This window comes from Miniopterus schreibersii (assembly GCF_964146895.1).
Source record: "Miniopterus schreibersii genome assembly, chromosome: 10".
Taxonomy (NCBI): Eukaryota; Metazoa; Chordata; class Mammalia; order Chiroptera; family Miniopteridae; genus Miniopterus; species Miniopterus schreibersii.
Window position 1 is genome coordinate 38,484,785 of NC_138110.1, and position 27,814 is coordinate 38,512,598.

Genomic DNA, 27,814 nt, shown 5'->3' on the forward strand with positions numbered 1-27,814 from the left:
CTTTATTGATTTCAGAGAGAGGAAAGGAGAGGGAGAAAGAGGGATAAAAACATCAATGATGAGAAAGTCGTCACTGATCGGCTGCCTCCTGCACTCCCCTCACCAGGGATCGAGCCCGCAACCTGGGCATGTGCCCCGACCGGGAATCGAACCCCGATCTCCTGGACCCGAGGTCGATGCTCAACCACTGAGCCACTCCTGGCCGGGCTAGACAATCTTTTAATGTCTACTCCTGTGAAAACAATTTTTCCCCTCAAATCTGAGCTTTGTGCCGTAAAACTTCAATTTAATAGATTCCCTTTGAATAACAATCTTGAATTAAACATATTTCTCCCTTCCATTTTTTAGAAGAAAAGGAACAAATGTAAATTCGGCTCAACTTCATGCCATATGTGGCTTTGGGGGGCTTCACCGGACAGTCTCACTTACTCCTCCAGACACGAGGCCGCCCAGCAGTCAGGCTGCCTTCATGCCCGTGAACAAGTGCGTTCCTGCCTCGGGACCTTCTTCTGCCTGAATGCCCCTTCCCTTGGTTCCTTCTCAGCTCAGAGTCAACTCGTAGGAAGGTCTTCCCCGCCAATCTGTGCAAGCTCCTCTCCTCTACCTTAGCTGTTTGTCTTTCATGATCCTGTACTGAAATCACTATGGGCCTCATGACTTGCTTTGACCAATGGAATGAAGTGAACGTGCTGGCGTAGGATTTCTGACACAGCAGGCTCTGTGGTTTCTGTTCTCACCCTCTGGGAACCCTGAGACAGCCACGGGAAGTACCCAGCCTGGCCTCCTCAAAGAGAAAGGCCATGTGGGAGAGATGCCCAGCTGTCCCCAGCACACCCTCCAGCAAGTCCAGCAGAAAGACTGCCCAGCTGGCCCACAAAATTGTGAGAAATAACCCTTGTTGCTTTAAGCCACTAAGTTTTGGGGTGATTTATTACACAACAACAGATGAGTGAAACACTTATAAGACTGACCACTTAGTGAGAGGTAACCTTAGGCCCCCAGTGCCACCATATAGTATTTCTCAATAAATAAATGTTTCTCAGAAAGACAGGGCTCCTGCTTGATTTCAGTATAAATGGATAAAAAAAAAATGAAGTCAAGCAAGAGCCCTGTAAGATAGGTGAACATTCTATAGTTGAGAAAAAAGATGCTCAGAAAGGTTAATTAACTTGCCAAAGGTCACACAGCCAGAAAAGTAGAGCCATGATTTGAACCTAGGTCTGTTTGATTCTAAACCCCATGCTGAAAATACAAGCTGATAACTGGTTTTAAAAGCCACGTCCAAGGTACGTCCTAGACTAGTTTACATATTCAAATCCATCTCATATTTAAACCATCTACATTTCTATCAAGAACTTCAGCATCTAAATCTGCAACATGGTTCCACAAGGGAGATCCTGAGAGACTCAAAGTTTTGATGACCCTCGTCATCAAGGAAGGGATGTCTCATGCAGTTTGAAAATATTTTCTACAAGGGTTAAAATAATAGATAATTTTAAAAATTCAGCCAAACCCCACTCTTTCGGATTTGCCTTAACCCCTTAACCTTTCAGATAAAAGGTTAATAACAATGTTGTGGAATTTTTTTTTTCTAATACAATAATTAAGAAAAAATACCGGGATAAATCAGAGCATCTTCACAGTCTTTGCATAACCTCTAACTTGTTCATATTTAAATCAAGCAGTCACCTACTTTGACAAAAGAGCACTAGACATGTCCAAGGGCACATTCATCACAAGAGAAGCCTTGGCACCCAGGCTGGCATGAGCACTGCCCTGACCATTTATCAAAGTTCCATACAAGGTCCCAGTGCCATGGCCCTGTAGGCACAGAACGCGGCAGGGAAAGGGAAAGGGGAATATTACTGTCGAACACAGTCTTGGAATTAAGCCAGACATTAGAATTCAGTGAGAAACTTCAACTTCACATTGGCGTTGAGGTCCAAGGAATCCTGATTTGCAACCATTTGTAAACAGAAAGAGAACAGTTAGTATCCATGCATTTAAAAAATTCTGTTTCTGAAATCCACTGTTCAACATTTCCCCTTCCTTATCTAGCAAGTAGTCCCACACAGGGCCAGAGGCAGAAACCTCCGGGGTCCCTCAGCTTCACCTCCCAGACCTTATCACCAAGTCATGGCGATTACATCTCAGGACAGTCCTCGAAATCCTCCTCTCCTTCCAGGGTTCCATCCTTGTTTGCCTGTTATTTTGACAGCCTCCTAACCAGGCTGTCTGGTTCCTTCTGGCTGTTGAGATGTTTGTGCTTCTCATGTTCATTGCCATGAGTTATGCCCCAAATTGGGTGTTTTCAAAATGCATGAATCAAAGACCAAATTGAAATGGATATCTGTGCATTCAAATTCCCAAATAAATCTAATTGCACTAATTAAACTTCTTTCCTTGAGGCTGTGTTCTAAGGCTTCCCTAATATTTTGTAACAGACGTCTGAACTTCCCTTCAAGTTCAATTAAATTTCTTTTCCTGAAGTCACCACCAGTCTACTTGGGGAGAAAAAGGAATTGAATAACAAAGGGATTACTATAAACAGACAGTAAGTGGGAGATCTAAGACATTCTTGTGGCAGAAGACCAGAGATGTGTGTTGTAATCAAAACTCAAAAGCTGAGTTCCATTCTAGTCAATTAACGAACATTTAAGGAAGCACTTGATTATACCCACTATGGGTGGGATGCTGTGGTAGGTCCTGTGGGAATTAGAAACCAAGTCAAGCAGAGCTGATATCCCCAAGTCACCAAGTATCTGACAAAAATGTAAGACAGAACCCCACATAACAGCACATGGTGCGGTGGTTTGAGCAGAGGAAGTAGGAAAGAGCATAGGACAGTAAACTGGATCACGCTATAGCTGACCTCAGGGGATCCCTTTGTGCTGGCCCAAATCCTAAGACATTCCGCAAGCCCATTCCCTCTCCCACATTCTAGGATGGCTCTTTCATACCTTCTCTCTCCTCAGCTCCAAGGCCTCCTCCCCATCCTCACTTTCTGCCTTTGACCTTGATTCTTATTTCACAGAATAAAAAAGGAACCACCAGAAGAGAGCATCCACAAGCTCCCACCACCTCATCCGGCCGCCTCTCCCCCAGCCCATGCACACCACTTTCTCTTACAGCCTTTCAATAAATGGCAACATTTTCCTCGTTTGCTACATTTGGTGTCCTCTCTTTCTCTCATATCCCACCTCTGGTCCAGCAATCCCCCAGCAAGTCTTGTTGGTTCTATCATCAGATTATATCCGCAATCTGTCCAATTCTTGTCACCTCCACTGAGACCTCCTGGGTCTGAGTCACCATCATCTCTTCCTCACGGATTATCACAATAGCTTCTCATGACATCTCCCTGCTTCTCCTCTCTCCCTACAAGTGGTTTTCAACACGACAGCTACAAAGATGCTCATGCAATGTCACTTCTCAGTGCAAAGCTCTCCATGGCTCCCATCTCATTCAGAGGAGGAGGTTAAGTCTTTGCAGTGGCTGACAAGGGCCTACTGTCTGGTCCCTGGAGCTCCCCTTCCTTATCCATCTGCCCTTTGCTCACTCAGCTTTCACACATCTGGTCTCCCTTTTGTTCAGTGAACATCCCCAGCATGCCCTGCCCCAGTGACTTTGCACTTGCTCTCTCCTGTGTCTAGATGATTCTTCCCAGACACCTGCAGAGCTCACTCCACCCACTCAGGGCCCTGCTTAGTATCTTTTCAGTGAGCCCTTCTCTGACTATCCTACTTCAATTTGCAAACCTCACATTCCCTAACTTCTCTGTCTCATTTTTTCCCACAATACTCATGACCAAAGCTGCCTCCAGCCCATACCTTGAGCTACCCTATTGCTGCAGAACCTTAACTCCTTAGCCAAGAAGGTCTCCCCAGAGGCCATCTTCTTGTCTGGTGACAAGTGCCCCTCCTCTGCCTACCCAGGGGCACAGGTGCTCTCACACACCTCTCACTACCTACACCCCAGAAAGAGAGCATGTGGCCATCGAGCCTCTCTCTCTGGGATCCCTGGGAGGTGAGAAGCAAAGTCAGTGGGTGACTCAGATGGTCATGGGCTGTGTGCATGCGGTGTTGGTGTGGGTGTGCCCTTCTGAGGTATGCATCCCTGTATCACTGTGGGGTTTATGTAGGAAACTGCCCACAGCTCCAGAAGCTAACCTAAGGGCCTGCAATATCTCATATGGGTAAGTTTATACCCACAGTGTGAATGACTCCCCCTTAAAAGTAGTGACCTTGTGTAGTTGTGGAGGACACAACCCTGCACGTCATAGTCTAGCATATTATAGATTTTATTTGTTTAGTGGTTTATATATTATATATGTTATTGCATGAGTTCCCCAACTGGAATGTAAGCTCTAAGAGAAGAGGGAATGCTAAGTCCTCAGCAGCCAGGATGTCACTGTGTATATAATCGTAGATCATAAAATACTTGCAGAATGAGTAATTTGGCAGGTGGAGCACCCACACCTCACCACACCAAAACCTGCTTCCTGCAAACCCCTGCCATTCTCTACCCAGGGTATTTTTCTGGCTGCAGGTGCTCCTCAGCCTTCCTGCAGGCCAAACTGGAAGTGCCCTAGAGTTCATGCCCCAGTGGCAGCCCTCCACTGGTGGCAGGTAACTTAAGCTATCACTTCAGTTGGGATAAGCTGAGCAAATTCTATGCTCAGAGGGATGGAGCTCCAGGTGCTGCAATAGGACCTTGCTTGCTAATATATCTACATAATGGCCCCTTTCACTCCCTGATTGCTCCCTTATTGATGTTTCCTGGGATCACCTCCCAAACCAACTGCTTGCACTCCTTTCCTTTCTCAGGGTTTCTCTATGGAGAACCCAAAGAAAACAGGCATTGACTGCAACTGAACGTTTTGAGTAAGCTAGTGATTTACAATCCAAGCTCTGCTTCATTTCATTAATCAGGTAGTGCCACTGCAAAAGACAGGCTGATGTAGAAAATGATGGGCGGAAGGGTGAGGAGCCCAAATAGGAGACACCTCAAAGCACCTGCTGCACTCCCTGAATTTGGGCACAGCAGTGTGCACAGCAAGCAGAAAAAGACTAGGGAGCATAACATTTTCACTGAAGTTAAATCAGAAGAGAGGTTACTTACCTTTTATATCTCCAGCAACTGGATCTTCTGGGCTTGGAGTAGAAATAGGAAAGTTGGGTATTCCTGGAAAAATGGTTTATTAAAAAGCACAGAGAAGGATTAAAGAGACAGTAAAGTAAAATATTAAATTGCAGTAACTAGGAAGAAGCCCTCTCTAACTCAAGAGTAGCATGTGGAGGTGGAGACTAATTTAAAGACAGGAAATATTGCTGTATTTAAAATGCATCTAGTAATTGAAACCAGACTGGTCAGTCATTCTGATTTGTATATCAATGAACAGAAATAGATATTTTGTTCTCACCATAGCTAAGTCTCAATCTAAGCAGGATGGCTTGACTTCTTTAACATCTTTATTGTAAAATAGAGACTAGCTTTTTAAAAATGTTTCTTTCAAGCTCCCCCCACCCCAATTTTGTTTACACTATAACATTACTTTAGGTTTCCTTTTTTCACTAAAAAGATGATATAATTTCTGCTGGGCCTCTACCCAATAATTGTAGATTCTAAGTTGATTAAGTCCTGATTTGGTGCTACTGTGTTCTGGCTTAAAGTTGGTTCCCTTAAACATAAGGTGATCCCCATGGACACAGACAATAGTGTGGTGAAGACCTGGGGGGGCGGGGGCAGGGTGGAGGGGTCAATCGGGGGGGAAACAGGGGAGACATCTGTAATACTTTCAACAATTAAGATAAATTTTTTAAAAAGAGAAAAATAAACATAAAATGATTATATAATTTATCCTTCAGACTAGGACACTCAACAGTGCTAATTTAATAATTACCCTGGGACAGTTGTGAGCCTGGACATACAGCCACTCAGTCACATGTGTTCTGCTCCCATATCCCCAAAATTCAATGTGATCTTCCTGTGATTGTCAAGTTGTGAGGGTGGGAATGGGCAAGAACTAATGCAGCAATGGGGGCCTCATCTTGAAACAATATTTCTTTATCCTAACACCAAATAGTGGCAGAACAAACAGAACCATGGATCCTATCACAACTAGCATAGCTGATTTCATAGACACTCCTGCTTCATGTTCTTTGGTGTTTCTAAAAGACACATATTTTTCTTTCTGAGATACTGAGACATTCACTTAGATCACTGCAGTAGGGCCCATGATCACTTGGCCTATTGTACATTGGGAGAGAGGAAACACATATTCCTAGTCACCCAAAACATGACACACACTATACGTATGCAAACGAACATCTGGAAGCCATGACATCTCTTCTAGGTTAATGACGAAAAATCACACACATGGATTAGTTAAGTTGAAATTGCCAATATTTGACCCTTTTGACCTACTGAGATGGTGATGTCTATGGTACAACCTAACACTTTGGAGATAAATAAGACTATAAAACATACTTCTGTAAATTTTATGTTCCAAACTTTTGGAAATACTTTCATGTAAGTACAACCTACCTGGCACCATTTCTGCTTCCTCCCAACCCCCCATCACTTGCCATGCCCTCAGGTGTTAATGCACAAAGCCCAGCTAAGTGCCAAGAAGGGAGGTCTCTATTTCCACAGTGGTACTTACTCAAGCAAAACGGGTAATGATAGTATCCAGGGGCACACTTCTCACAGTTGTCTCCGTGGAAATTCGGCTTGCAGGTACAGCGGCCTGAGCCCTGCTCACAGTCATCCGCATGCTCAGGGTTACAGCTACAAGCTACGAGATATCCCAGTTTTCAAAGGATCAGCCCTTCGCTACACTTAATAAGGCAAATATGTCCCGATACTTCTTGTACAATGTTTAGTACTTTATCATCGGTCAATGGTCATTCTTGAAGGGGAACATCCTGTTTCCCACTTCATACATGGTTCCCTTTGACTGAACCCCATGGGCCCTCAGAGATGAGCTTTAATGAGCATCCACACTGAGATGTTCTTGAGAATGCAGTTTATTACACTGAGCTCTGCCCAGCTCACTGCAGAAGAGGGAATCCTGCACTAACTGCTATCGGAGGGACTGGGTGGCTGTATGTTGGAGCTTCTGGCAGGTCTGGTGGGCACACCCTCTCCTGGCCATGAGTCAACTGTGAGTGTCCACATCATGGTCATTATTACACAGCTGTGGTGTGGACATAAGTGTGGGATGCCTAGACATGGATATATAATCTGTGGACAGAATAGAAAGATTGTGCCCATAACCCAAATGCTAAATTCAAGCAATCTGGCTTACTAAAGGCAGTTTTTGCAACCAACACAATTATTAGATTTGCATTTCAGAGGGATATACTTGGGGTATAAGAAGTTTGGTGATGCTCCCATTTGGGAGCTTCCCTTGACCAGGCAGGTCCTCACCTTGGACAGCAAAAATACTGTCATCGCTCAGCTAAGTAGATGTCCCATAAGGAACTGGGAGACTGGAGAAACTGTGAGCATCAAGCACCCTCCCCACCTCCACCAGCCTGGCTTCTCCTGGTGTCCTTTGCTTAATTTGTTTAGGATTTATATGCCTGCGGATTCTTTATGCTAAGCCTCTAACATCTCCATGAGACCACTTCAGTGACCAAGAAAGAAACTAGAAAAGGACAGAAAACTGAGGTTCCTAACAAGGTATGATGCATCCACGATGTCTGTCTTCCTTTGCCAATGCCTACTTTTTGAGGGCTCGAGGAAATGATGGACATATTACTTCACAGGATGATGCAGAAGAGAGAGGAAAACAGGAACACAGTGAACAACTTAAGGATGTCCTCGAGAGGGACATCCTTAAGATCAGAGTTCACACATACTTTGGACTTTGATGCCCTCAAATCTCAATGATACAACGAATGAATTTGGAAACGGTGGGCACAGAGACCACCTTTAGGACTGGAGTTGTCTTCCAGCTATGGCAGCCAGAGAAGAGTAAAGAGCCCAATAGGATGCACATGCAGGACAAAGTCCATAACTGGCCCACTGACTGATGATTCCACAAAGAAGAATCTGTGGCATTTTTCTGTATAATGGAAGTGGTATAGCATGGTGACTCCAGACTGGTATGAACTATTTCCTGGATCTGCAGTTAGTGGTCTTGTCACCTGGGCCAAAATATTTAATCACTCCAGACCCTTTGGTTTCTCCATATCGAAAAATGAGAATAATAATTCAATGTTGTAAATTTATTGCGATGAATAAATACATTTGTTAAAGTATTTAGGCAATGCCTTGCATAGAGCAAATGTGTGATAAATCATAGCTATTTTAAATATTAGGACTATCATTAAATCCTTGTAAAATCTTTACTCTGTTGTCTTGATGCTACTTCTGAAAAAATTTTAAAACTATTGGAGATCACAGAAACATGTCAAAACAACAGTAAATGGAGGAACTGACCTTTGTTGTAGCCCAGTATGTGATAGGTCCAAAGCTTAGTATTTTCCTAGGGGCTTTTGAGGGTATTTCATTTAGGGAATATATTATCATTTCTATTTAAACATAAGAAATCTGAGGCTCAGAGAGACTATGTAACTGCCAGAGATTACACAATAAGGAGTGAACCAATCATATGATGAAACAGGGGGAGAAGGGAACCACTGACTGATCAGACTTTAGCCTGTTGACAGCCCTGAAGCAGCATACACCAGCTAAAACACACCAGGTTGAAAAGAAACTTACGGATGCAGCCATGGGGGGCATCAACTGGAAAGCCATGAGGGCGATAATAACCTTTCGCACACCGTTCACAGTTTATACCAGCTGTGTTGTGCTAGAAAGAAACAAAAGAAATTTAGAGGGAATAGTACTGAAGAAGTCTTTATTTTGTGTAATTCATTCAGAGAAATAATCCTGTTGTATACACTTGTAATTTCAAAGTCACACATACACACAAAAGCATGGATCTTGACCTGGAGTCGCCAAGATTTACCACAGGACCCTGGCTTACACTTGGCTTTGGAATTCTTTTTCCCATTGGAAGAGGAAATGAGAGGAAGTTCCTTGAACTTGACAACCCAGGCTTTTCCCCCATCATAAAATTTGCTTACTGAAGCACCTGACATTCGAGTGAGAAAAAAAACCTCAGAAGTAGTGATGGATATAAATTACCCTTAGTGTAACCCAAGGAATAAAGGGTCATGTGTGTATTTTTATCTCCTCCACTCTGGGAAGAAATCACACACACAGATCCTCCTCTCTTGCTGTCCTAATTTTATCTGTGCTTTAGTCAAGAAACCATTTCCCAAACATTTCCGTTACATGAATGGAAAATGTAGGCATGAGTCTCATACACAGAGCTCATTTTAAAGTATAATACTAGGCAGCTTTTTACATTTCATAATTAATCCTTTTAATTGCCACAAAATCAAATTACCCAACATGCATCATCAGTTTCCAAGAACCAGACACCATGGATCTCGCTCAATTCTGCCTCTCTCCCTCTCTAATTTGGAAACAATTAGGAGGACAGTGTTCTTTCACTAACGAAAGAGAAGGCAATTGGGAGTCAAAAATAACAAATGTAACACACTTGGACCCAAAAGGAGCCTGCATAGAAACACAGAGGGGAGAACAAAGACTCTTTCTGTACCCTCTCCCCCATTTTTCATGATTTTATTAATTACAGACTTTTATTCATTACCACTCCTTGTCCCGTGGGCAAAAATCTGAATGCACTTTAACACTGAGAACTAAAGCCACACTGGCCACTTCTCTAACTTAACATTTGCATGCATACACATTTTGGGCAAATAAGAAACAACTGCAGTCCACCCTCCTTCCCATCAAATGCCAATTAACATCTCAACTCTGTCGCTTGCCACTGTGATTTATAATAGACAGAGGACATCAGGTTAACCGTGGGTCCCCAATACTCTCCCACTGGAGTAGGAAATGAGGAAAAGTTCTCTGAAGTGGGCAGCCCAGGCTTTCCCCTCTTCTACAAAGTTTGGTCAATGAAGCACCTGCCACAGAGAAGTTACATTTTTAAGACACAAAGAACAGCTCATTTTCTCTCTTCTTTTAGGTCCTTATTCAATGCCACATTCCAGGGAACTGGCCACCCTATTTAAAATGTTGCATACCCCACCCAGCTGGCATGGCTCAGTGGTTGAGCATCGACTTATGATCCAGGAGATTCCCGGTCAAGGCACATGCCCGGGTTGCAGGCTCGATCCCCAGTTGGGGGCATGCAGGAGGCAGCCGATCAATGACTCTCTGTCATCATTGATGTTCTCTCTCTCTCTCTCTTTCCCTCCCTCTCTCTGAAATGAATAAAAATATATTAAAAGAAAAAAAAAAGATCCTGGGACCTTTCGCTTATACATGAAACCCTGTGATTTGAAACAAACCTATGACTTACCTTTTACTTGTATTTTAATTATCTATAATGACAGAGAATATAAAGTGTGTGGAGTGAGAGATAGGTGGAGAATGGTGGGTCTCTCTAAGCATGTACGGCCCTGGTTCCATATAAATGGACATCTCATGGAATGGACATCTCTTTAACGGTAACATTAACAAAACATCACTCTAAAAGCACATAAGACTGAATAACAATACAGACCAAATTCATGAACATTATACCTTCCTCTGCCATACCCTCCTCTTGGCTAATTTCCAGTGAACCCAATCATCCCATAGAAAAGATGAAAAATCAGTGTTTCATATTTGCTGTCGATGGCAGACATCATTCTTTGATCCTGATGTACTTTCTCACTGAGTCTAGATTCAAAATCTGTCTGAACAGAGAATTTAGGGTCAGCGCTGAGGTTGACATCTATTTTCCTCCAATTTTAGAGCCTTTATACCATAAGATGGATGGTAATCAGGATGACAGCCAGGAATTCTCCTCTACATTTAGGAAAAGACTTAGAAGAAGAAACTAAGCAATGGAGTATGGAAAAACATGCCTCAGTTCATTTTCCCTTTAATCCCTAAATTACATCCAGCTACCAAGGACTTTTGTGTACAAAAGTGGATAAATGATTTCAGAAGTATTTCCAATTTCTTATAACTTTCTTGACATCTTTTTGGGAGCAGGGCTTAATGAATGTCCATTTCCTACAGTGACACATCCACTTCGACTTAAATAGTGCCTCACCTGACAATTAATGCAGACCCCTCCACCTGCATAGATGCCGTGGATATTCAAGCTTGCCTGCAGCCTCTCGACTTCTGGATCATAGTAACAGTTGGTGGCGTGGCCATGGCAGTTGCATGCTGAAAAGGGCATTCGAAGTTAATATAGCATCATGACTACGAGACACTTAGTAAACACCCCCAGAGAATATTACTGCTTATTGAGCTACAATACAGTCTCTTCTGGAACACCAGGGACACTCTCAGTGGAAAATTCTAGGGACTTTTACACAAAGTCCAGTCTATAACAATATGCAATTTACAGCTTCCTTCACTTAATAGTAAGTGGGAGAGGTTTCTTTTTAAAAGAATTAGAAGATATGTAATTATAACAAATTAAGATATGATGTACAAAGAGACTATCACTATTACTGCTATTACTAACAAGAACAATTGAGTTCCTGGTACACCATGAAAAGTGCTTTACACGCAATATCTCGATCAGTGCAGTAACTCTCTAAGGTAGGTACTAATATTCCTTTAGCCCAGATGTGGAGGAAGGGATGTCTCCATAGGTACACAGCCCATAAATAAGAGAGGCAGAGTGCTGGCCAGTGTGGCTCAGTTGGTTGAGCATCGTCTCATGCACCAAAAGGTCTCTGGTTCAATTCCCAGTTGGGGCACATGCCCAGGTTGCAGGTTCGGTCCCCTGTTGGGGTGTGTAAGGGATCAATGTTTCTCTCTCACATCAATGCTTCTCTCTCTCCTTCTCCCTTCCTCTCTCTAAAAATCAATAAAAACATACTTTAAAAAATGAGAGGCAGAATCCTGACTTGTTGTTGTTTGACTCCAAAGCCTACTCTCTAAGCCTTTCATCTCAGCACTATTTATACTAGAGATAAATTGGAAATAATCTTAATGTCTGATTATAGGGAAATGGGTAAGCAAATATGACTGCCTGTTCTATGAAGTCAAGAACTGTTTGTGTTTTGTGTGCAATAGAGCACATTTTTCAGAACATAGTGGGAACTCAACAAATACTTTTTGGATACACTTAAATCCAAAGAAGGACAATATTACGTGGCATCAAAAAGGATGTCAAAGAGTTTTTAATAATATTGGGAAGTATCTAAAAATATCAAGTGAATAAGCTCAGAAAACAAAATTGTATAAGTAATACAATCTTGAATATTTAAAGTAAGCATGAAAAAAACACTAAAATACCTAAAAAGATGTTAATAGTGGTTTTCTTTGAGTAGTAAAATGATTGGAGATTTTCCTTTTTCAAAATAATTTTAAAGTTTTCTACAAGTAATGTATAATACTTCTAAAATTAGAAAATCTAATTGAAAACATCCCATTTAGGATTTTCATCATTGTCAAGACAAAAAAAACTAACATGAGTAAAATTCTTATTCTCTCTTATGCAGAATATTCATTACACTCCACCTAGATCAAATTTTCCAAGTCTTTCTAGTAATTTGTATATTTTAATCAAGTCCCCAGATAAATCTATTAGGAAAAAAAGATTGAGTTAGAATTTCAAGTTATCTTGTTTTTAAAAAGCTGAGCACTTTCTTGGTTTCATTTCCTCAGTAGTGCCATGATTTAAGAAAAAAAAAAAATCAAGGCACTCATATTTGCTGCATCAGTTATCCCTTAAGAAGTCTGTTTATTCTGAATTGCAGTAGTTCAAGTGGAATTTAGAAAGTACCTAACAAATAGATCTCAATAGGTCTGATTTCCATATGCTGTTTTTGTAACTTTTAGTCAGTCTGACAAGTGTAAAGTGATTAAAAACGAAAGGAAATTAGTTAAAATTTTTCATGTGTGTGAGAGTAAAGCATGTCATTCACTGAAAGGTTCCATTAGTCTGAAAAACTAACCAAATTGTTAATGTTGGAGTTCATGTGATACTTATTCAAAGTATCCTAAAATCGACTCAGCCCCTGATTATGACCTTTTCTGCTTTCTGGCCCCATTATCTGGGAGTGAAGGATGGAAAAGTCACTCAGAAAGGCTTTGTTAACTTGACCATAAAGTGAGAATGGCCATCTAGGTGACACCCCTGGACCTGGAGATGCACCTGAGTGCTCCCCTTGGAAGCATCAGCACCTTCCAACAGTGTGAGCATCTGTCAACACATTCTCGAAGCTCCTCACTGGAAATGCCTTTTGAGTAATTTTGCTGATCATAGTGATCATCAGTCTTACTTCTTAATAGTTACAAAATATATTTGGCCAGTGTACCGATTCTTTCTTACCCTCCCTCCCCCAGTTCAACAAACCTAGATCCAAACACCTTTTGGTCATCTCAAAAAAGAAAATCCATCTTCAACTAAGAATATTCACCAAAAAAAAGACACAGTCTCCAAAACCAATAACTAAAGGCTACAAAAATATTTTCAGCAATTGGAATAAATATGTGGCTTCCTAAAAAGAGCAGACTAAAAGAAAATCTTCAGTAGGCTGTTGTAGGGCTTGTTTGTTAAAACAAGCTTCCTTACTTTATATTGCACCCATAGTTAAAAGCAGCCTCTCGTCTTTCCTCCTTCCCTCTCTCCTCTCCATCCACACCTGCCCCAGTCCTGCTACAGGACCCCGCCCACTGCCTGCCCGCTCCCTCGGTGCTGCCAGCCCTCTGCTTAGCCGCCAATCTCACCCCTTCTCCAGACCTCGGTCCTCAAAACAGATAGGATTCTGATCCAGAATCACATACTAAGAAATGATAAGGGCTTCAAATTTAATAGCAGCTGCATCATATTTTAGATAGCTAAAAAGAGAGGCCAACTTATGTTAAAGCACTCAGCCCAATCCTTGCCTATAGTGAACACTTAATACATATTATTAAAGATTATTACTATTGTTATTTTGTCCTCATATTTATATCTGAATTTAGAGTGGGGCACTTACACCTCCGGTCTGTGAGTTATTCATTACAACAGAAAGACTTGTGTCCCTAAGATTGACATGGCCCCACCATCTTCACAAGCAAGGAAAACGCAGCATCCGTTGTCAGGTAGAAACGGGGGGAAACACTGAGCATCCCTCCCCCAGGGCTCACCTTCACACTCATGGCTCTGCTCCCACGTGGCAGGCTGCCAGCCCCTCTGATTGTACCCAGCACAGCAGCGATCGCAGGTCTCCCCACAGGTGTGGTGTTGGCATTCACACCGAAACCTGCACATGTGGTGAAGCACATCTCAGTTACTGAAAAGTTTTCATTAAGACCAGTTGTTCCTGTGTGAAAAACTGACCGTCACTCATGGTACCATTTGTTGAGTAATTATGAGAACAAAGCACTTTGTAGATACTATTTCAGGTCTCCCCCATCCTGCTTATTACCTCCATTTTACAGATGTTGACACTAAGATTCAGAGATATTAAAACACTTGGTGATAAGCGAGCCAGATTTGAAACCTGTTGGTCTAACTCCAAAGTCCCAGCTCTTTCTTCTCTACCACATTATATTATAATAAAGCAACACATTAGCAACAAGTGCTGAGCTTACTGAGATGTCTGGATTATTTAATGTGAAATATTATTCTATGTGGAACATGCCTCAATTAAAAACAAAACTTGGTACATCCATGTTCATAGCCAAAAGGTGGCCATAACCTAAGTGTCTATCAACAGATGAACAGATAAACAAAATGTAGTATATACATAATGAAATATTATTCAGCCTCAAAAATGAAGGAAACACTGACCCATGCTCCAACATGGATGAACCCTGAGGGCATTATGCTAAGTGAAATAAGCCAGTCATAAAAGGACAAATATGGTCTGGTTCCACTTATATGAGGTACCCAGAGCAGTCAAAATCACAGAGACAGAAAACAGAATGGTGGTTGTCAGGGGCTGGGGGAAGAGGGAATGGGGAATTGTTTAATAGGTACAGTATAGAATTTCATTTTTGCAAGATGAAGACTTCTGGAGGTTGGCTGCAAAATAATGTGAATGTACTTAATGCTACTGAACTGTACACTTACACATGGTTAAGATTCTATACTTTATGTGTATTTTACCAAAATAAAAAAAGAGGAGGGAAGGATTTGAACATGTACATCTCTGATCCCATTAAACCAAGGATAACAAACAAGTTTTATTTCTCTCGGCCACTCTAATCAATTATTTGTGCCTGCCTCAGGCACTGTCTGACTGGGGGATGGGGCAGGGGGTGGTGCTGGTGGTAGGAAGTAGAGATATTCAGTGGGATGCAAACATCCACTGAAACAGACTTATTCATAGCAAGCTAAACAATCTGCACAATGTACTCACACTTTTTCGGGATTGTTTGCATTGCACACTTCAGCATGGCCATTGCAAGCACAGCGCCCACCGATGCTGATATCCTTTATGCTGTAATAATACTATTCAACAGAAAACAGAACATGTCTGTTTTACTGAAGAGCAACAAAAACTTTACTAATCTTTAATGCACATCTACACTGGCCCTGCTTCCCCTTCATACTGTTCTCTTGAGCCTACCTCAACCCCAAGAAAGCCACTTTGACTGTAATTTGTCTTATAAAAATAAATACATTCATTCCTCAATTAAGTTTAACAGCACAATGCTGAATCTGTACCTTGTTAAAAATGAAATGCTTTAAATGAATGGAGGGAAATTGCCTTGGGAAAGAATCATACACTATAGCCTTTTAAAAAGGAATTAAGTGCTTCTTAACTTATTTTTTAATCTAAATCTGGGTTTCATAAATTGAACATTTTTATTTACCAAAAATAAATTTTCATATCAAAAAGTTTGCAACTACCATGTATATGCAGGCTCTGCAAAGGGAGCGAATGTTTACAAAGATGGATCAGATACAACACACTGAGACTGGCAGGGGCCATCAGCAGTTGTTGCAGCTTTGCTAGTTTAAGGTTAATGAGACCAAACAGAGGTTCGACTCCAAAAGGCCAGACAGAGCAAGCTTCAGATCTAGCCAAGCATTGGCTCCTGAACCGGGCCACAACTACGGGGAGGCCATGTCACTGACAAGGCACATCTCTAGTGTGCTGAAGGCCTCTCCACTAGCGACAACAGGTGGCACTGTCTGCCAGCTCCCTGACTTCTCGGACCTGGCGGGAGATGCACAGGATTGGGCGAGTGATTTGGGGGCTGTAGGATAATCTTTCTCACGGAGATCATGCTGCCAGGAAGGATACCTGCCAGTGAGGAGGTCTCTGAATTCACAAGGACAAGAGGGTTTTGTATCTTTTTGTCGTTGTTGCTGACAATAGCCATCTTAAAGGGCCCCATTCACTCGATGTTGGGGTTCTATTCTGATTTCCTCTCTAAAAGCTGTTGAAGTGTCTAAGCTTCCTGACAACATCTTACTTAGTCTGAAGGCATTAACAACCTCTCTTGTTAATATGGATAAACTCAGTATTCTGTGATACGCTGACACTCAGAGGCCTCTGTGCTGATCACCATAGAAGTTTCCCTCTACACATGGGTTAAGGGCAGCAGCAGCCTCCGCCCCAGCAGCACACATATTGCCTGCGACAGGGTAGCTGATATTCTGTTCCTCCATTCAGAGAAGCAACCTAGATTTGGGGACTTGAGATTAGATGTTGTACACTCCATTGAAAATTACATAATAGAGGAGACTGTGTTCATTTAAGTGAAAAGAAATATGCATATACATGAATTCAAATCTTGCAACCCCCCCAGAAGACAAATATTTTTTTTAAAGGCGGTAAGGTACATTTGTTAGTAGGGCTTCAAAACACTTGGAGAAATGGAAGCGCAGTCTGGCCACAGTTTACCAGAAAGCTCAGCTCTCCCTTGCACATTCCACCTTCAGATCCAGAACAGTTCCCACATACAGCAACTCAGAGTACTAATGGCACAGAAAATGCAGAAGACAAGACACCCACAATAACAGGCCTTTCTGGAAAATGCTAAAAACTGTAGCAAAACTTACTTTTCTCTCTTCCTTTCCCAGCTCTCTGATATTACCTACATAAGAAGCCAAACTCTATAAGGTGCTCTGGACATCTTCCATTCACCCTTCTAGGTCCACTCTCCACCTTTCTCCACCCTGCCCTTTGCTCTGGGGTTGAACTTTATGGATTGCAACAGGGTCTCTTGCTCTCTGGCTTTCTGTTGGGTTTGGCTAATGGGAGGCACTGGCAGGAAATCAGAGGGTAGGAAAAGAATGATCTCAGGGTATTTGTTCTGATGGCCCCCTCTGTGCCCAGAGAGAGGGCTACTGTCCTGACTCTAAGACTGAGAGATGTTTAGGCTATACATCCAACACAGTAGAAGTACTAGTGCTCGCCAATATCTATGTCTCCTCTACTTTGGCTAGATTACATCACCCAGTCTCCTGCATCTAGGTGGGATTATACAACCAGTTCCTGCCAATGGAAGTGACCTGTGTGGTTGGGAGTATGTGGGTCTTCTCTACTCTCTCTCCCTTCCCTCATCTACTGGACAGATATAGGGGATCCAGAGGACAACTCTGAGGTCCTATACCTATAGGATCACTGCACATTTAACTAAAAAGAGCCTGGTTCCTTGATGACTTCGTGGAGCCGATCCCACCTGCTGAACACATTAGACTATCACAAGAGCAAAAAATGAACCTTTGTTAAGCCTCTGAGACTTGGGCATTGTTTGTTATAATACCAGGCTGGTGGTCACCCTTTGCCTTTCATCTTCTTTGAATGTAATGATTTTTCTTCAATAACCAAACTTCTAAGTTACATCTAGTATTTCAGACAAGAACAACTCCTACATCTACACTACTACTGGCTGTAAGATTACTTAAAAGAGTTCAAGACAATTAATTTGATAAGCAAAAAAAGTTAAAAAACAATGCTTTTAGGCACTTCAAAACACAACTCACCCGCCTAGTAACAGTTGGATCTCGTTGTGCTTTGGAGATGAGGTGTCCAAGAAGGGTGTTGGTACGGAGAAAACGCAAGCGAATATTTGTTGCCTTGGTGAACTCCCTCAGGGTGTTGGAGAAAGTAAAATTTCTTGCACCTGGACGACCATTTATCAAGGACACCACAACCTAAAATAACCACACACACACACACACACACACACACACACACACACACACACATACATACACAGAGGGGGAAAAAGTCCTTTCATCAAAATTTTGCTGCAAGTAACTATAAATAACCCATATGCTCCAAAGTACTAGGTTTCTTTGAGCCATTAGAAGTTTGTAGGTGGTCTTGGATCTTGTTTGTCTCTAAAAACAGCACTGCTTCCATCTTCCCTCCAAATTCTGGCAATCTGTCCTTAAAACCTGGGCTCTCAGAAGATGCTTATCATTTCATTTTCAAACCCTTTGTTCAATCAGTGTACTTGTGGGGCTCTAATGCTATCACACGTTGAAAGTATAATGTTAAAATATATAAACATAAGGAAACAACTTTTTGTCAAGCTGCATCAAAGAAACAAAGCTAAAGTAATTGAAAACCTAAATGAGGTTAAAAAAAGGAAGTCTCTGGATTTAAAGTTGACAGTGGAGATAAAATATCTATACAAAGCCAGGGTTTTATTTTAGAGGATGAGGTGATGAAGTTCAAGTGCCAACCATTTAAGACATGAACCACTCACCACTCATGGCAAGATACTGGATAGAGCTGCTCAAGAAGATCTTTCCATATAAAGGGGGGAGATTGACGTCCTTTAAAGAAGTTTATTTGAAACGCACTTCATGCTCATTCTGGTCTCACAAGTTACATGGAATTCATCTCTGATTTTCCCCACCTCTGTTTTTCCATCTCTTCCAACAATAACCTGGCTGACTTCACAAGGGTAAAATGCAACCCACAAGGACAGCAGTTCTCTTCTTCCTAACAGATGATGCCCACGCTGCCTAAAGAAATAAGGGATTTGTGCAGCTATCTACCCTTCATCTCATTATTCTTACTGGGATAATGAGTCTGGGAGCACTGGGAGAGGCTTCAAGTTAATCACCAGCAACCCACTTTCTAAATATTCCATCAGAAAAGAGTTCAAGACCTATGGGCCTTGAATCTGGAATCCTGCCTTCAGAGAATTAGAGACCTCAAATGGAATTTCCAATGTCAATTATGCCTCAGTATAATTCAGTGAAAAAGAATTTCCAATCCAACTCATTCTGGGAGTCTTCAATGTGATTCTTGTACCATTTAGTCCCAAATCCTGGTTTCCATTGTGACCTATGTCAGATCTCCTTGAAAGTGCAAGTTTCACAATGATAAAGAATTTGATATCCTTGTGTTCATTTCTGAGTCTTATCTCTCATAGCCTCCCAAATCTACCTACCTCACCATTTTCCAAAGGTACAATCCGAGAATATTCAGTCGTACACAGCACATCATCATCACGGGTGACAGCCATATTTGCCGCCTGCCCAAATTGTTGCAAACAGTCTACTTTAGAATCTAGAAAGAGGACATTTTAATATTATCAAATGAAGTATTATCACCTTGCTGTAAATCTCTTAAGAAATCTTATGTTTTCTTAAGAAAATACATGAATAAGGAAAGAATAGAGAAGCACTGAGGATTTTTAGACAAAAGCTTAGAATAAAGTTTTTAGATCATGAAAGAAAATACCAAGCCATTTCAGCCCACTTGACTTTCAAAGGCAATGTTTGGAGATGTGATTCTAAATCCTCACTTCTCAGTAAGCAAATTTGCCCTCTCAGGAGCAGTCATGGAAAACCCAATGCCTTTGCAAGTGAAATTCCTGTCTGCCTCAGTTCACCATGGGGTTCATCACACTGACATTCTTCATTAGTGAAGATGACAAGGTCAAGGTAACTTATGTGAAATGCAGGATCCATAAAGATGAAACTTGGTTCCTAATTTTGCATAAAAGAAAGAGGATTGCAGCTATGGCCCAATTATAGGTACACTGAATAGAGGCAAGAACTGTTAACATAAAAGGCATTTCAACCTCAGTTCTGCGTGTGTATCCTTGCAGTTAATGCACACATGCTTGAGAAATAGGGTTGTTCTGAGGGTAACCTAGAAAGTGAAAATTGACCAATCCCTAACTAGCCACACGGAGAGATGAATTTTCTAGTTAATCCAAAGTCTTAATCTGCTGCAAATAATTAAAGCCCCCGAGAGCATGGTAGGCAAGATTACTTACGAGCAAAATATTGCCAAGGTGAGTAGGTGCTCCCGAAGTCTACAGATCTTTCCAAGACCCAAAGATCAGGACGCGGAGAATTTGCAAATTTGATTAAAATATAGGCCACATGGAAAAGCTGATAAAGCAAAGGAGACAGTTATTAAAATCACTTTGTCTACCACAACCGTGACCATCTCTATATGATGCTGATTCCCAAGGCAACACATATAGCCACACCTCTCCCAAGATCCAGATCCCATTCCTAACTGCTATTGGACATCTCTATCTGGGTGCAGTTTGTCAAGCTTATCATGTCCAAAACCAAAATGATCACTTTTTAAATCTACACATTAATATTTTGTCACACCTTAAAATTATACCCTTGAATTTCAACCAGCCTCCTCCACATCTTAAAGTCTGTACATTCAGAGAAATCTAATGTAAAGCAACAGTCATCATCAAGCACCCTTTCCCCACAAAAAACCCACCTATTTATTTAATCATTTATGATTTAATCATTACTATGTTCTAGGTACTATGATAAGCACCTCTCAAACATTCTTGTATTTAGGCCTCACAATAATTTCGAGAGGGTAAGTAACATGCCCACATCTTGCAGGTGTAAAAATCCTGAACCCATGTGTATTCTACTCACTGACCATTAGCTATTCCATAGACCTAATGGATACTTAATATTTGACCTCTTTCATCTTAGGGGAAATAAATTGTCAGAAAGCTCCAAACATCATTATTATCTAATATGCAGTGTCCATTACAAGGAGACTAGAGGTGAGAAGCTATGTTATAACACAGCTTGAGGGTAATTTGAATGCAATGGTTTCCCAAAGTTGCACTTTCTGTTACTGAAAATCCAAATAAATGAAAAACATTAGTGGCTCAGAAGACCACTCTCTTTGTTTTGCTTTGAGATAATGTGTGATCCCTTAGAAGCAGCACAGCAAAAATTCCAAGTCTAGCAGCAGATGGAGACACCACAGTGTGCTGCTCTATTTGTTAGATGAGCCTGCCACCCAGGCCTAGTTTAATAATCCCATTGATTCCCCCAACTCATCTTCCAGCACCTGTCACACAGGGCATTCCACTCTAAAAAGTTTCCCTCCCATTTTCATCTTAGGAAACTCTTTATGTGCCCTGACCACTGGTAGGCTGCATTTCCATTGTTACTGACAGACTGTGTTTCCTGGATCATCTCCACTGCTGTGTAACTTGCAGCCAGTTCTTGCCAAGTGCTCCAGCTCTGCAGCAAATCTCTGAGACTTGCTGATTCAAAATGCCGCTGTGAGGCAGCCTGAGTGGTATCCAAAGTGGGTTCGTAGCCAGCTCATGCATGTTAAAACCAGCAGTTGTGGATTTATTCTCTTCTGCTTGATAATTTAAAATGATGTGCCTTTTAAATGGCTCCTTCTGCTAAACTCCTATTATCAGTTACTTATGTTTGCTCTTTGATCACTCAAAATACTTCGAAGCATGCACAACCCACACTTGAGATTCACTGATGTGAAAAAGGTCTTTTATGAAGCTGGAAAGCACCAGACAAGGGAGTCACTAGAAGCAGCAAAGCAAAGGCAAAGCGTACGTTTCCAGAGAAATAACATCTACACATGTCCCCCCCCACACACACACACACTTTAAAAATTTTGAAAGTAAGTTTCAGACATCATTATTTCAACATTTATCTTCCAAGAACATAGACATTTCTTTTTCATAAACTTAACATTTTTGTGCCTGATAAATTTTACTGTTTATATAAGAATCTTACCTAACACACTGTCCATATTCAAATTTCCCTGATTCTCCTAATAACACCCGTTGTATATTTCCAATCCTGGATCCAATCAAGGATTGTACATAGCATTCACTTGTCAAGTCTCTTTTGTCTTCTTTAATTCAGAGCAGTCCTCCATGGCTTTTGTCTTTCCTGACATTTGAAAAAGTCCAAGTCTTTTTTATCACAGAATGTCCCACAATCTGAATTTGTCTGATCATTTTCTCATGATCTGATTCAGATTAGGCATTTTGGCAGGACTACTACCTGTGTGACATGACCTTCTCAGGGCATCATGCCAGGGGGCACATGGTGCCAGGTTGTCCTATTATCAGTGATGCTGTGTTTGATCACTTGCCGAAGATGTCTACTAGATTTCCCCAATATAAAGTTACCTTTTTAACTTTGTCATTAAAAAGGAACCCATGGAGAGACATTTTGAAACATTTATTTTTATTAACTAAATTATAAACCTTCCCCACTATCCATGCAAAAAATATAAATATAAGTTATCAAAAAGTGAGTCCCAAAATAAGGAACCAAACAATTACATTTCCTTTGTGGCTGATGCCCATTTGAAAAACTTATCCAATGAGCTGATTTCACTGAAATGCTTTAACTGAGAAGGAAAGACACAGATCCAGTGAAATTAAATTTCATTTTAGTAACCTTGTTTGAAAACTTTTCACAAGGTGAAGTACAATCCTCATAAAACATTCAGGTCCTGATGAAAATACAACTCAGCTGGCCTGAGAAAGGATCCTGCTTATCCTACTCCAAAGAGTGCCTCTTCCAATAGCTCAGCAAGGGCCCTTCTTTCTTGTGGGTGTCTCATCACTCTTCACTATCAGACCCAGACTCTGGCACCATCAGAAAGCGTGTGTGGGGAGGAAAGTCACTCTGTTCCTCAGCTCCTCTCACTGTTTCCCAGAAGCACCTGGTCACCTGCAAGGAGCAGAGGTAGATCACCCCAGAAGCTTACAGAAAGGGACTCAGAGGTCCTTAGGTCAACCTTTCACTCAGGGTAAGTAAGAAACTGAACCCTAGAATCTCTTTTTGAGAAGAAACCCACTGCACTCTGGAAAGGTTCAGGCCATTATATTTTCTCAGTGTCCCTCCTCCTAGCCTTTGGAGTAGCACAGATTTCTTCTGTTTATCCCACATGACAGCCTGCCCAGGATTTAAATACCAACACCATATCTCCGTAGGTTCTTTTTTCTTTTTTTAACAGAAAATGATTATATTTAATACACAAATTAGGTAAAACCAAAAAGTAAATCACCACAGTAAAAAGTAAAATAATTTTTAAAATGTTATTTCATTTACAATGCATGAGAAATGGTTAGCATCTCTAATCATAAACAAGCTATTAGAAACCAGTAACTACAATCCAAGGAAACTGGAAAAACTGTATGACACCATTCAAAACTGGAAAACATTAGATGTCAATGTTTTCATCCTGTGACAGTGTGATATTGCAGAGAAATTATTCTTCTGACACTGTTCAGTACAATCATCATATATGCTTAATCCTTAATCGTCTCCTGTATTATTTCAGTTTCTTTTCTCCTTAGGTACTTCTTAAGGAATTAAGAATCAAGTTCTGCCTGGCTGGGCATGGCTCAGCAGTTGAGCATCAACCTAGGATCCAGGAGATCGGGGTTCGATTCCTCGTCAGGGCACATGCCCAGTGGGGTGCGTGCAGGAGGCGGCCAATCAATGACTCTCTCATCACTGATGTTTCTCTCTCTCTCTCTCTCCCCCTCTCCTTTCCTCTCTCTGAAATCAATAAAGATATATTTTTTTTTTAAAAAGAGTCAAGTCATCAGGAGGCAGAGATTAGGGTAGAAAGTGGAAGGGAGAGGAAAATTAAAGCCTCTCATCTCTCGCTTCCTCATTAAAAATAACCACAATATCCTGAGAAACAAAATCCCTGAACCAAAATTGACTCTAAAGTTTTGAATCACTCCAACAACTTGGAAAATGACAAGCGCACCTATATTTTATTACTAATAAATTCACAATTCTGGGGGGAAAATGATGACATATAGCATGATTTTTAGTCCTTGTGGACATGAAGCATTATTCTTCAAGTAGACTCAAAATAACTAAAATATGTTATTCGAGAACATTTGATCCATGACTAACAATTTACAAATAGATTTTAAACAAGCTGGAGCCCCCTGGAATCCAAGAACGCTGAATTCTGTTTTACACTGTCTTACATTTTGTCCTGTTCTGTGTAGTTACTCTCACTGTCAGGAAATTTTTTTTTGTCTAGGGCCTGATTCTCCTGGTAAAACTCAGTTTTTCACATTCACAGTTTTTTGGTGTGTTTTTTGTTTTGGTTTGGTTTTGGTTTTGCTAATTTATAAGAAAATTAAGTATGACATTTGTTTCACTCACTAAACTAATAAGTAGCCTAAGAATTTGTCTGACAACCATACAGGATAAAGGAAATTATACAGTCACGTTCTTCCAAGACAAAGAGATTTAACTAACTCACCTTTAATAACCAGCAGCCAAGCTATCTGAATCCCCCTTTACTATATATTTTTTAGACTCACTAACTCCTAAAAACATATTAATTTCCATGGGTGGCTTGTACCATGGTGGGCTTCAACAAAATATTTCTCAATGATGATTATTTGTCCTAAATCAGCTTCCAAATGATGTTATTATCTATTTTCATGAATAATTCCACACCCTCTGTAATGTTCCAGTCTCCTCCTCCTGGCCAATATCTTTCTACCTAAAGAGTGTTACCATTGCTGACCTGCACTCATAATGGTCCTGTCCTACTTTTGCTTGCCATACCTACTCCTTTCTCCCTCCGCGACATCTTTCTTAACTTCACATCCATGGCCGCATCAGAGTTTTACCTAAGGCTAAAACTGTCCTTTGGCCATGTTTCCAATACCCTTACTAATGACGGGGCACTTCAAAGAACTTTTTCACAACAGCTGTGCATGTCTGTAGCGTGATGAGGGTCACTTAAATTGACTCAGCATGTTCATTTTTATTCGTCAGCCTGTTCTTTTTGGAATGAGCTTTAAACTAAGGTGTCATTTCAAATCAGCTGGACCACAGATTAAATATTCTTCTTAGAACTCACCCTTTGATCAAAAGCTGCCTTTTGCTTCCTTTGGCATGGTGGCTCTCAATGGGGGTGGTCCCACCCTCTGGGTATTTTATTGGTTATCACAATCACAAGCCCAATAAGCAGACAGATCATTTATTTCACAGGCATCAACCTGCACCCTGAGAAAGGTGGCCGTCAGTTCCGGGTGAGGAGGTGGCTCTCTGGGTGCTGGGATCTGACTGATACAGGGACCCGCACTGCCATGCAGAGGGGGGCTGGAGAGGGCGAGGTGTTTATGGGACTTCTGAGGATCTAATGCCCTCCTACCTTAAGAATCATGCTGGGAATAGAAGGCACTTCCACCTTTAAAAGACGAAAATGTCAGCTCTTCCAGCTCTCCCAGCAGGTAAGGCAGCATGGGTCCAAGACCCAGCTCTGGGAACAGGATGTCTCCTGCGGAGATTCTGCATCTAGAGCAAACGTTATAGAAAGGCAGGGACGCTGAAGAATTCTTTCCAGCAGCAACAAAGATGACAACAGCATTTGGCTCCTGGGGAGAGTGGCTAATCCCAGCAGAGGTGTACTGAGTCCAGAGTCCCGCTCAGGGCCGACTGTGTCGTCAGGACCAGCTGCAGCAACCAGCGTTCAGCTGTGGTTCTCACTGTGCAGCTTCCTTTGCTTCTGCCCATTTTCTGAGGCTCCTCAAACCCCAGTCCACTACCCTACATTCGAAGGTGACTTTTCTCTTTCACCAGTAAAATCAGAACTACCAAAAAGGAACACTTTGCCTTCTCTTCTCACATCAACAAGCAACATCTGCACACCCTCTCCCTCCTCCCTCTCGTCCAAGGAGCAAGGAGCCTCTTCTGGTCAAAAGCCAGTCCCTCCCTTTGTGCTCAGGATCCCATTCCCCTCCGCCTTCTGTTGGATCCTTCTCATCAGCATATGTCTTTTCCATCCTAAAGTCCAGCCCTCCTCTAGCTCCACCCTAGCTCCTTCTCCCCATTACAGCCCCTGTCTTCGAAGGGTGGTGCACTGGCTTGTCCTCCACCTCTCCCTCCCTCCCACTCTCCTCCTGGTCACCAGAGTTCAGCTCTCAGCCTTCTCCCACCTTGCTCTGTCTCTTTCTTCCACCGACTCCAATGTATATCTGTAGCCCAGACTCTTCCCATCAACTTCAGACCCATGTTCTAACTGTTTATTTAACCTCCACTTTGCATCCACCTCAACTCAACAAGACTCAGCGGAAGCCTGATCCCAGCCCCCTGGAGCCTGCTAACCCCTATTTAACCTGTAAGTCTCAGGGCCACCTTCACTTTAGTTAGCTGTCTGTATTTTATGCTTACTGAAGCACTGTGCTTTTCTTTTAAGATGCTCATCACATGAGGAATTTAATATTCATGGCTTGAGCGCACATGGCCTTGGGCATATAGGATGTGTGCTTGATTCTCCTGCTCACTCATGAACCGCAACAGGAATACCTTGGCTAACTGTAGCTGGAGGCCAGGGTAGGGCCCACACTTTGCCTGGAAGAGGGCAATGTTGATAGTCAGCCACAATCCTAAGGATTGTGATTACTTGGCATAAAATGGGGTGGCTCACAGTTATCATTGCTGTGATACAATGGTGAATCCCCAGCTAAACTCTTGGATCTGGATATGAGATGACCTGTTGTGTCCCAAATGCTCCGACTTAAATGCTCTGGCTCTCACTAGGACCCCTAGCAGACAAATGTGTGAAAAGAGTGATGCTGCAGGGTAGAGCGAGGCCTGAGTGTGAAGGGTCAGAGCAGAACATGGTGAGGGAAGACAGCTGGGCAGCAGAGTGACATGGGGACAGGCTCCACACCTGATGGACAGTAGGAGAGCTGGATTCAGTGCCCAGCTCAGCATCCACCAGTGGTCAGGTGACTTTGGGTGAGAGAACTGAACTTCTCCAAGCTCAGTTCCTGAAATCCACCTCTGGTTAAGACAAGGGCAGGGACTCATGCCTGCCCCAGAGCAGTGGTGTAGTAGAACATGAGCCAGGGAAGCAGGCAGGACAGCCAGACAGATCCACCACCGCAGGTGTGGGGTAAACTAGGAAACCAGAGGCACGGCACACTCCCACTCTGCCTGGTGACAGAGAAGGGGATGGGTTGGGGGGGATACTTTCATGCCAGCAGGAGCCATCCCCCTAGAGGCAATCCACACCCTGCAGGAACTGAGATCTGGGTCTTATGATGGTAGATAGGGTGACCAGCTAAGCATTCTAAGAAGAAGGGTCTGGGGTTGGAGGGTGGTGGAGCTCCAAAATTCCATCATCCCCAACCCACACAACAGCCTGACCCTCTCACTTTCCATAGACCCATTTCTAACTCCCCAACTCTTTTACTCCCTGGCCTTCCTTAAGCCTTTTCCTAATCTGGGGTGGGTTTTCTCCCTGTACCCCAGGAGCTACAGAGGGGGGAGGATTAAATAATTTCATACCATTCCATCTTGCAAATCTGGACTATGACAGCTATTATAGCTACACAGGGGACTAAATGGGTTTTTAACTCATAGCTTAGAAGATCATTCCTATTTATAACATTTTTTCTCGGAAAAATAATGCAATATGAGTTTTAAATATTTGATGTAACTTTTGTTGCACACCTCATTTATACCTATATGTGACTTCCCCCTAGGCAATATTCTATTAAATAAAACAATGTGAAAGATCATCTCATTAATGACCATACC

The 27,814-nt window shown here is 42.0% G+C and overlaps 1 protein-coding gene across 1 annotated transcript in view; it reads right to left on the reverse strand.

Annotated features, from left to right (window-relative positions):
- The window catches only part of LAMA3 (laminin subunit alpha 3), a gene marked incomplete at its 5' end in the record, with an annotated part of 187,030 nt that overhangs the window by 131,009 nt on the left and 28,207 nt on the right, over positions 1-27,814 (reverse strand). Inside the window, 9 exons of the mRNA XM_081148996.1 lie at positions 5,119-5,181; positions 6,662-6,793; positions 8,728-8,818; positions 11,150-11,268; positions 14,191-14,306; positions 15,408-15,499; positions 17,987-18,157; positions 19,411-19,529; positions 20,245-20,362. Of these exons, the coding sequence (XP_081005122.1) occupies positions 5,119-5,181; positions 6,662-6,793; positions 8,728-8,818; positions 11,150-11,268; positions 14,191-14,306; positions 15,408-15,499; positions 17,987-18,157; positions 19,411-19,529; positions 20,245-20,362 (1,021 nt within the window). The remainder of the gene's footprint in view (positions 1-5,118; positions 5,182-6,661; positions 6,794-8,727; positions 8,819-11,149; positions 11,269-14,190; positions 14,307-15,407; positions 15,500-17,986; positions 18,158-19,410; positions 19,530-20,244; positions 20,363-27,814) is intronic.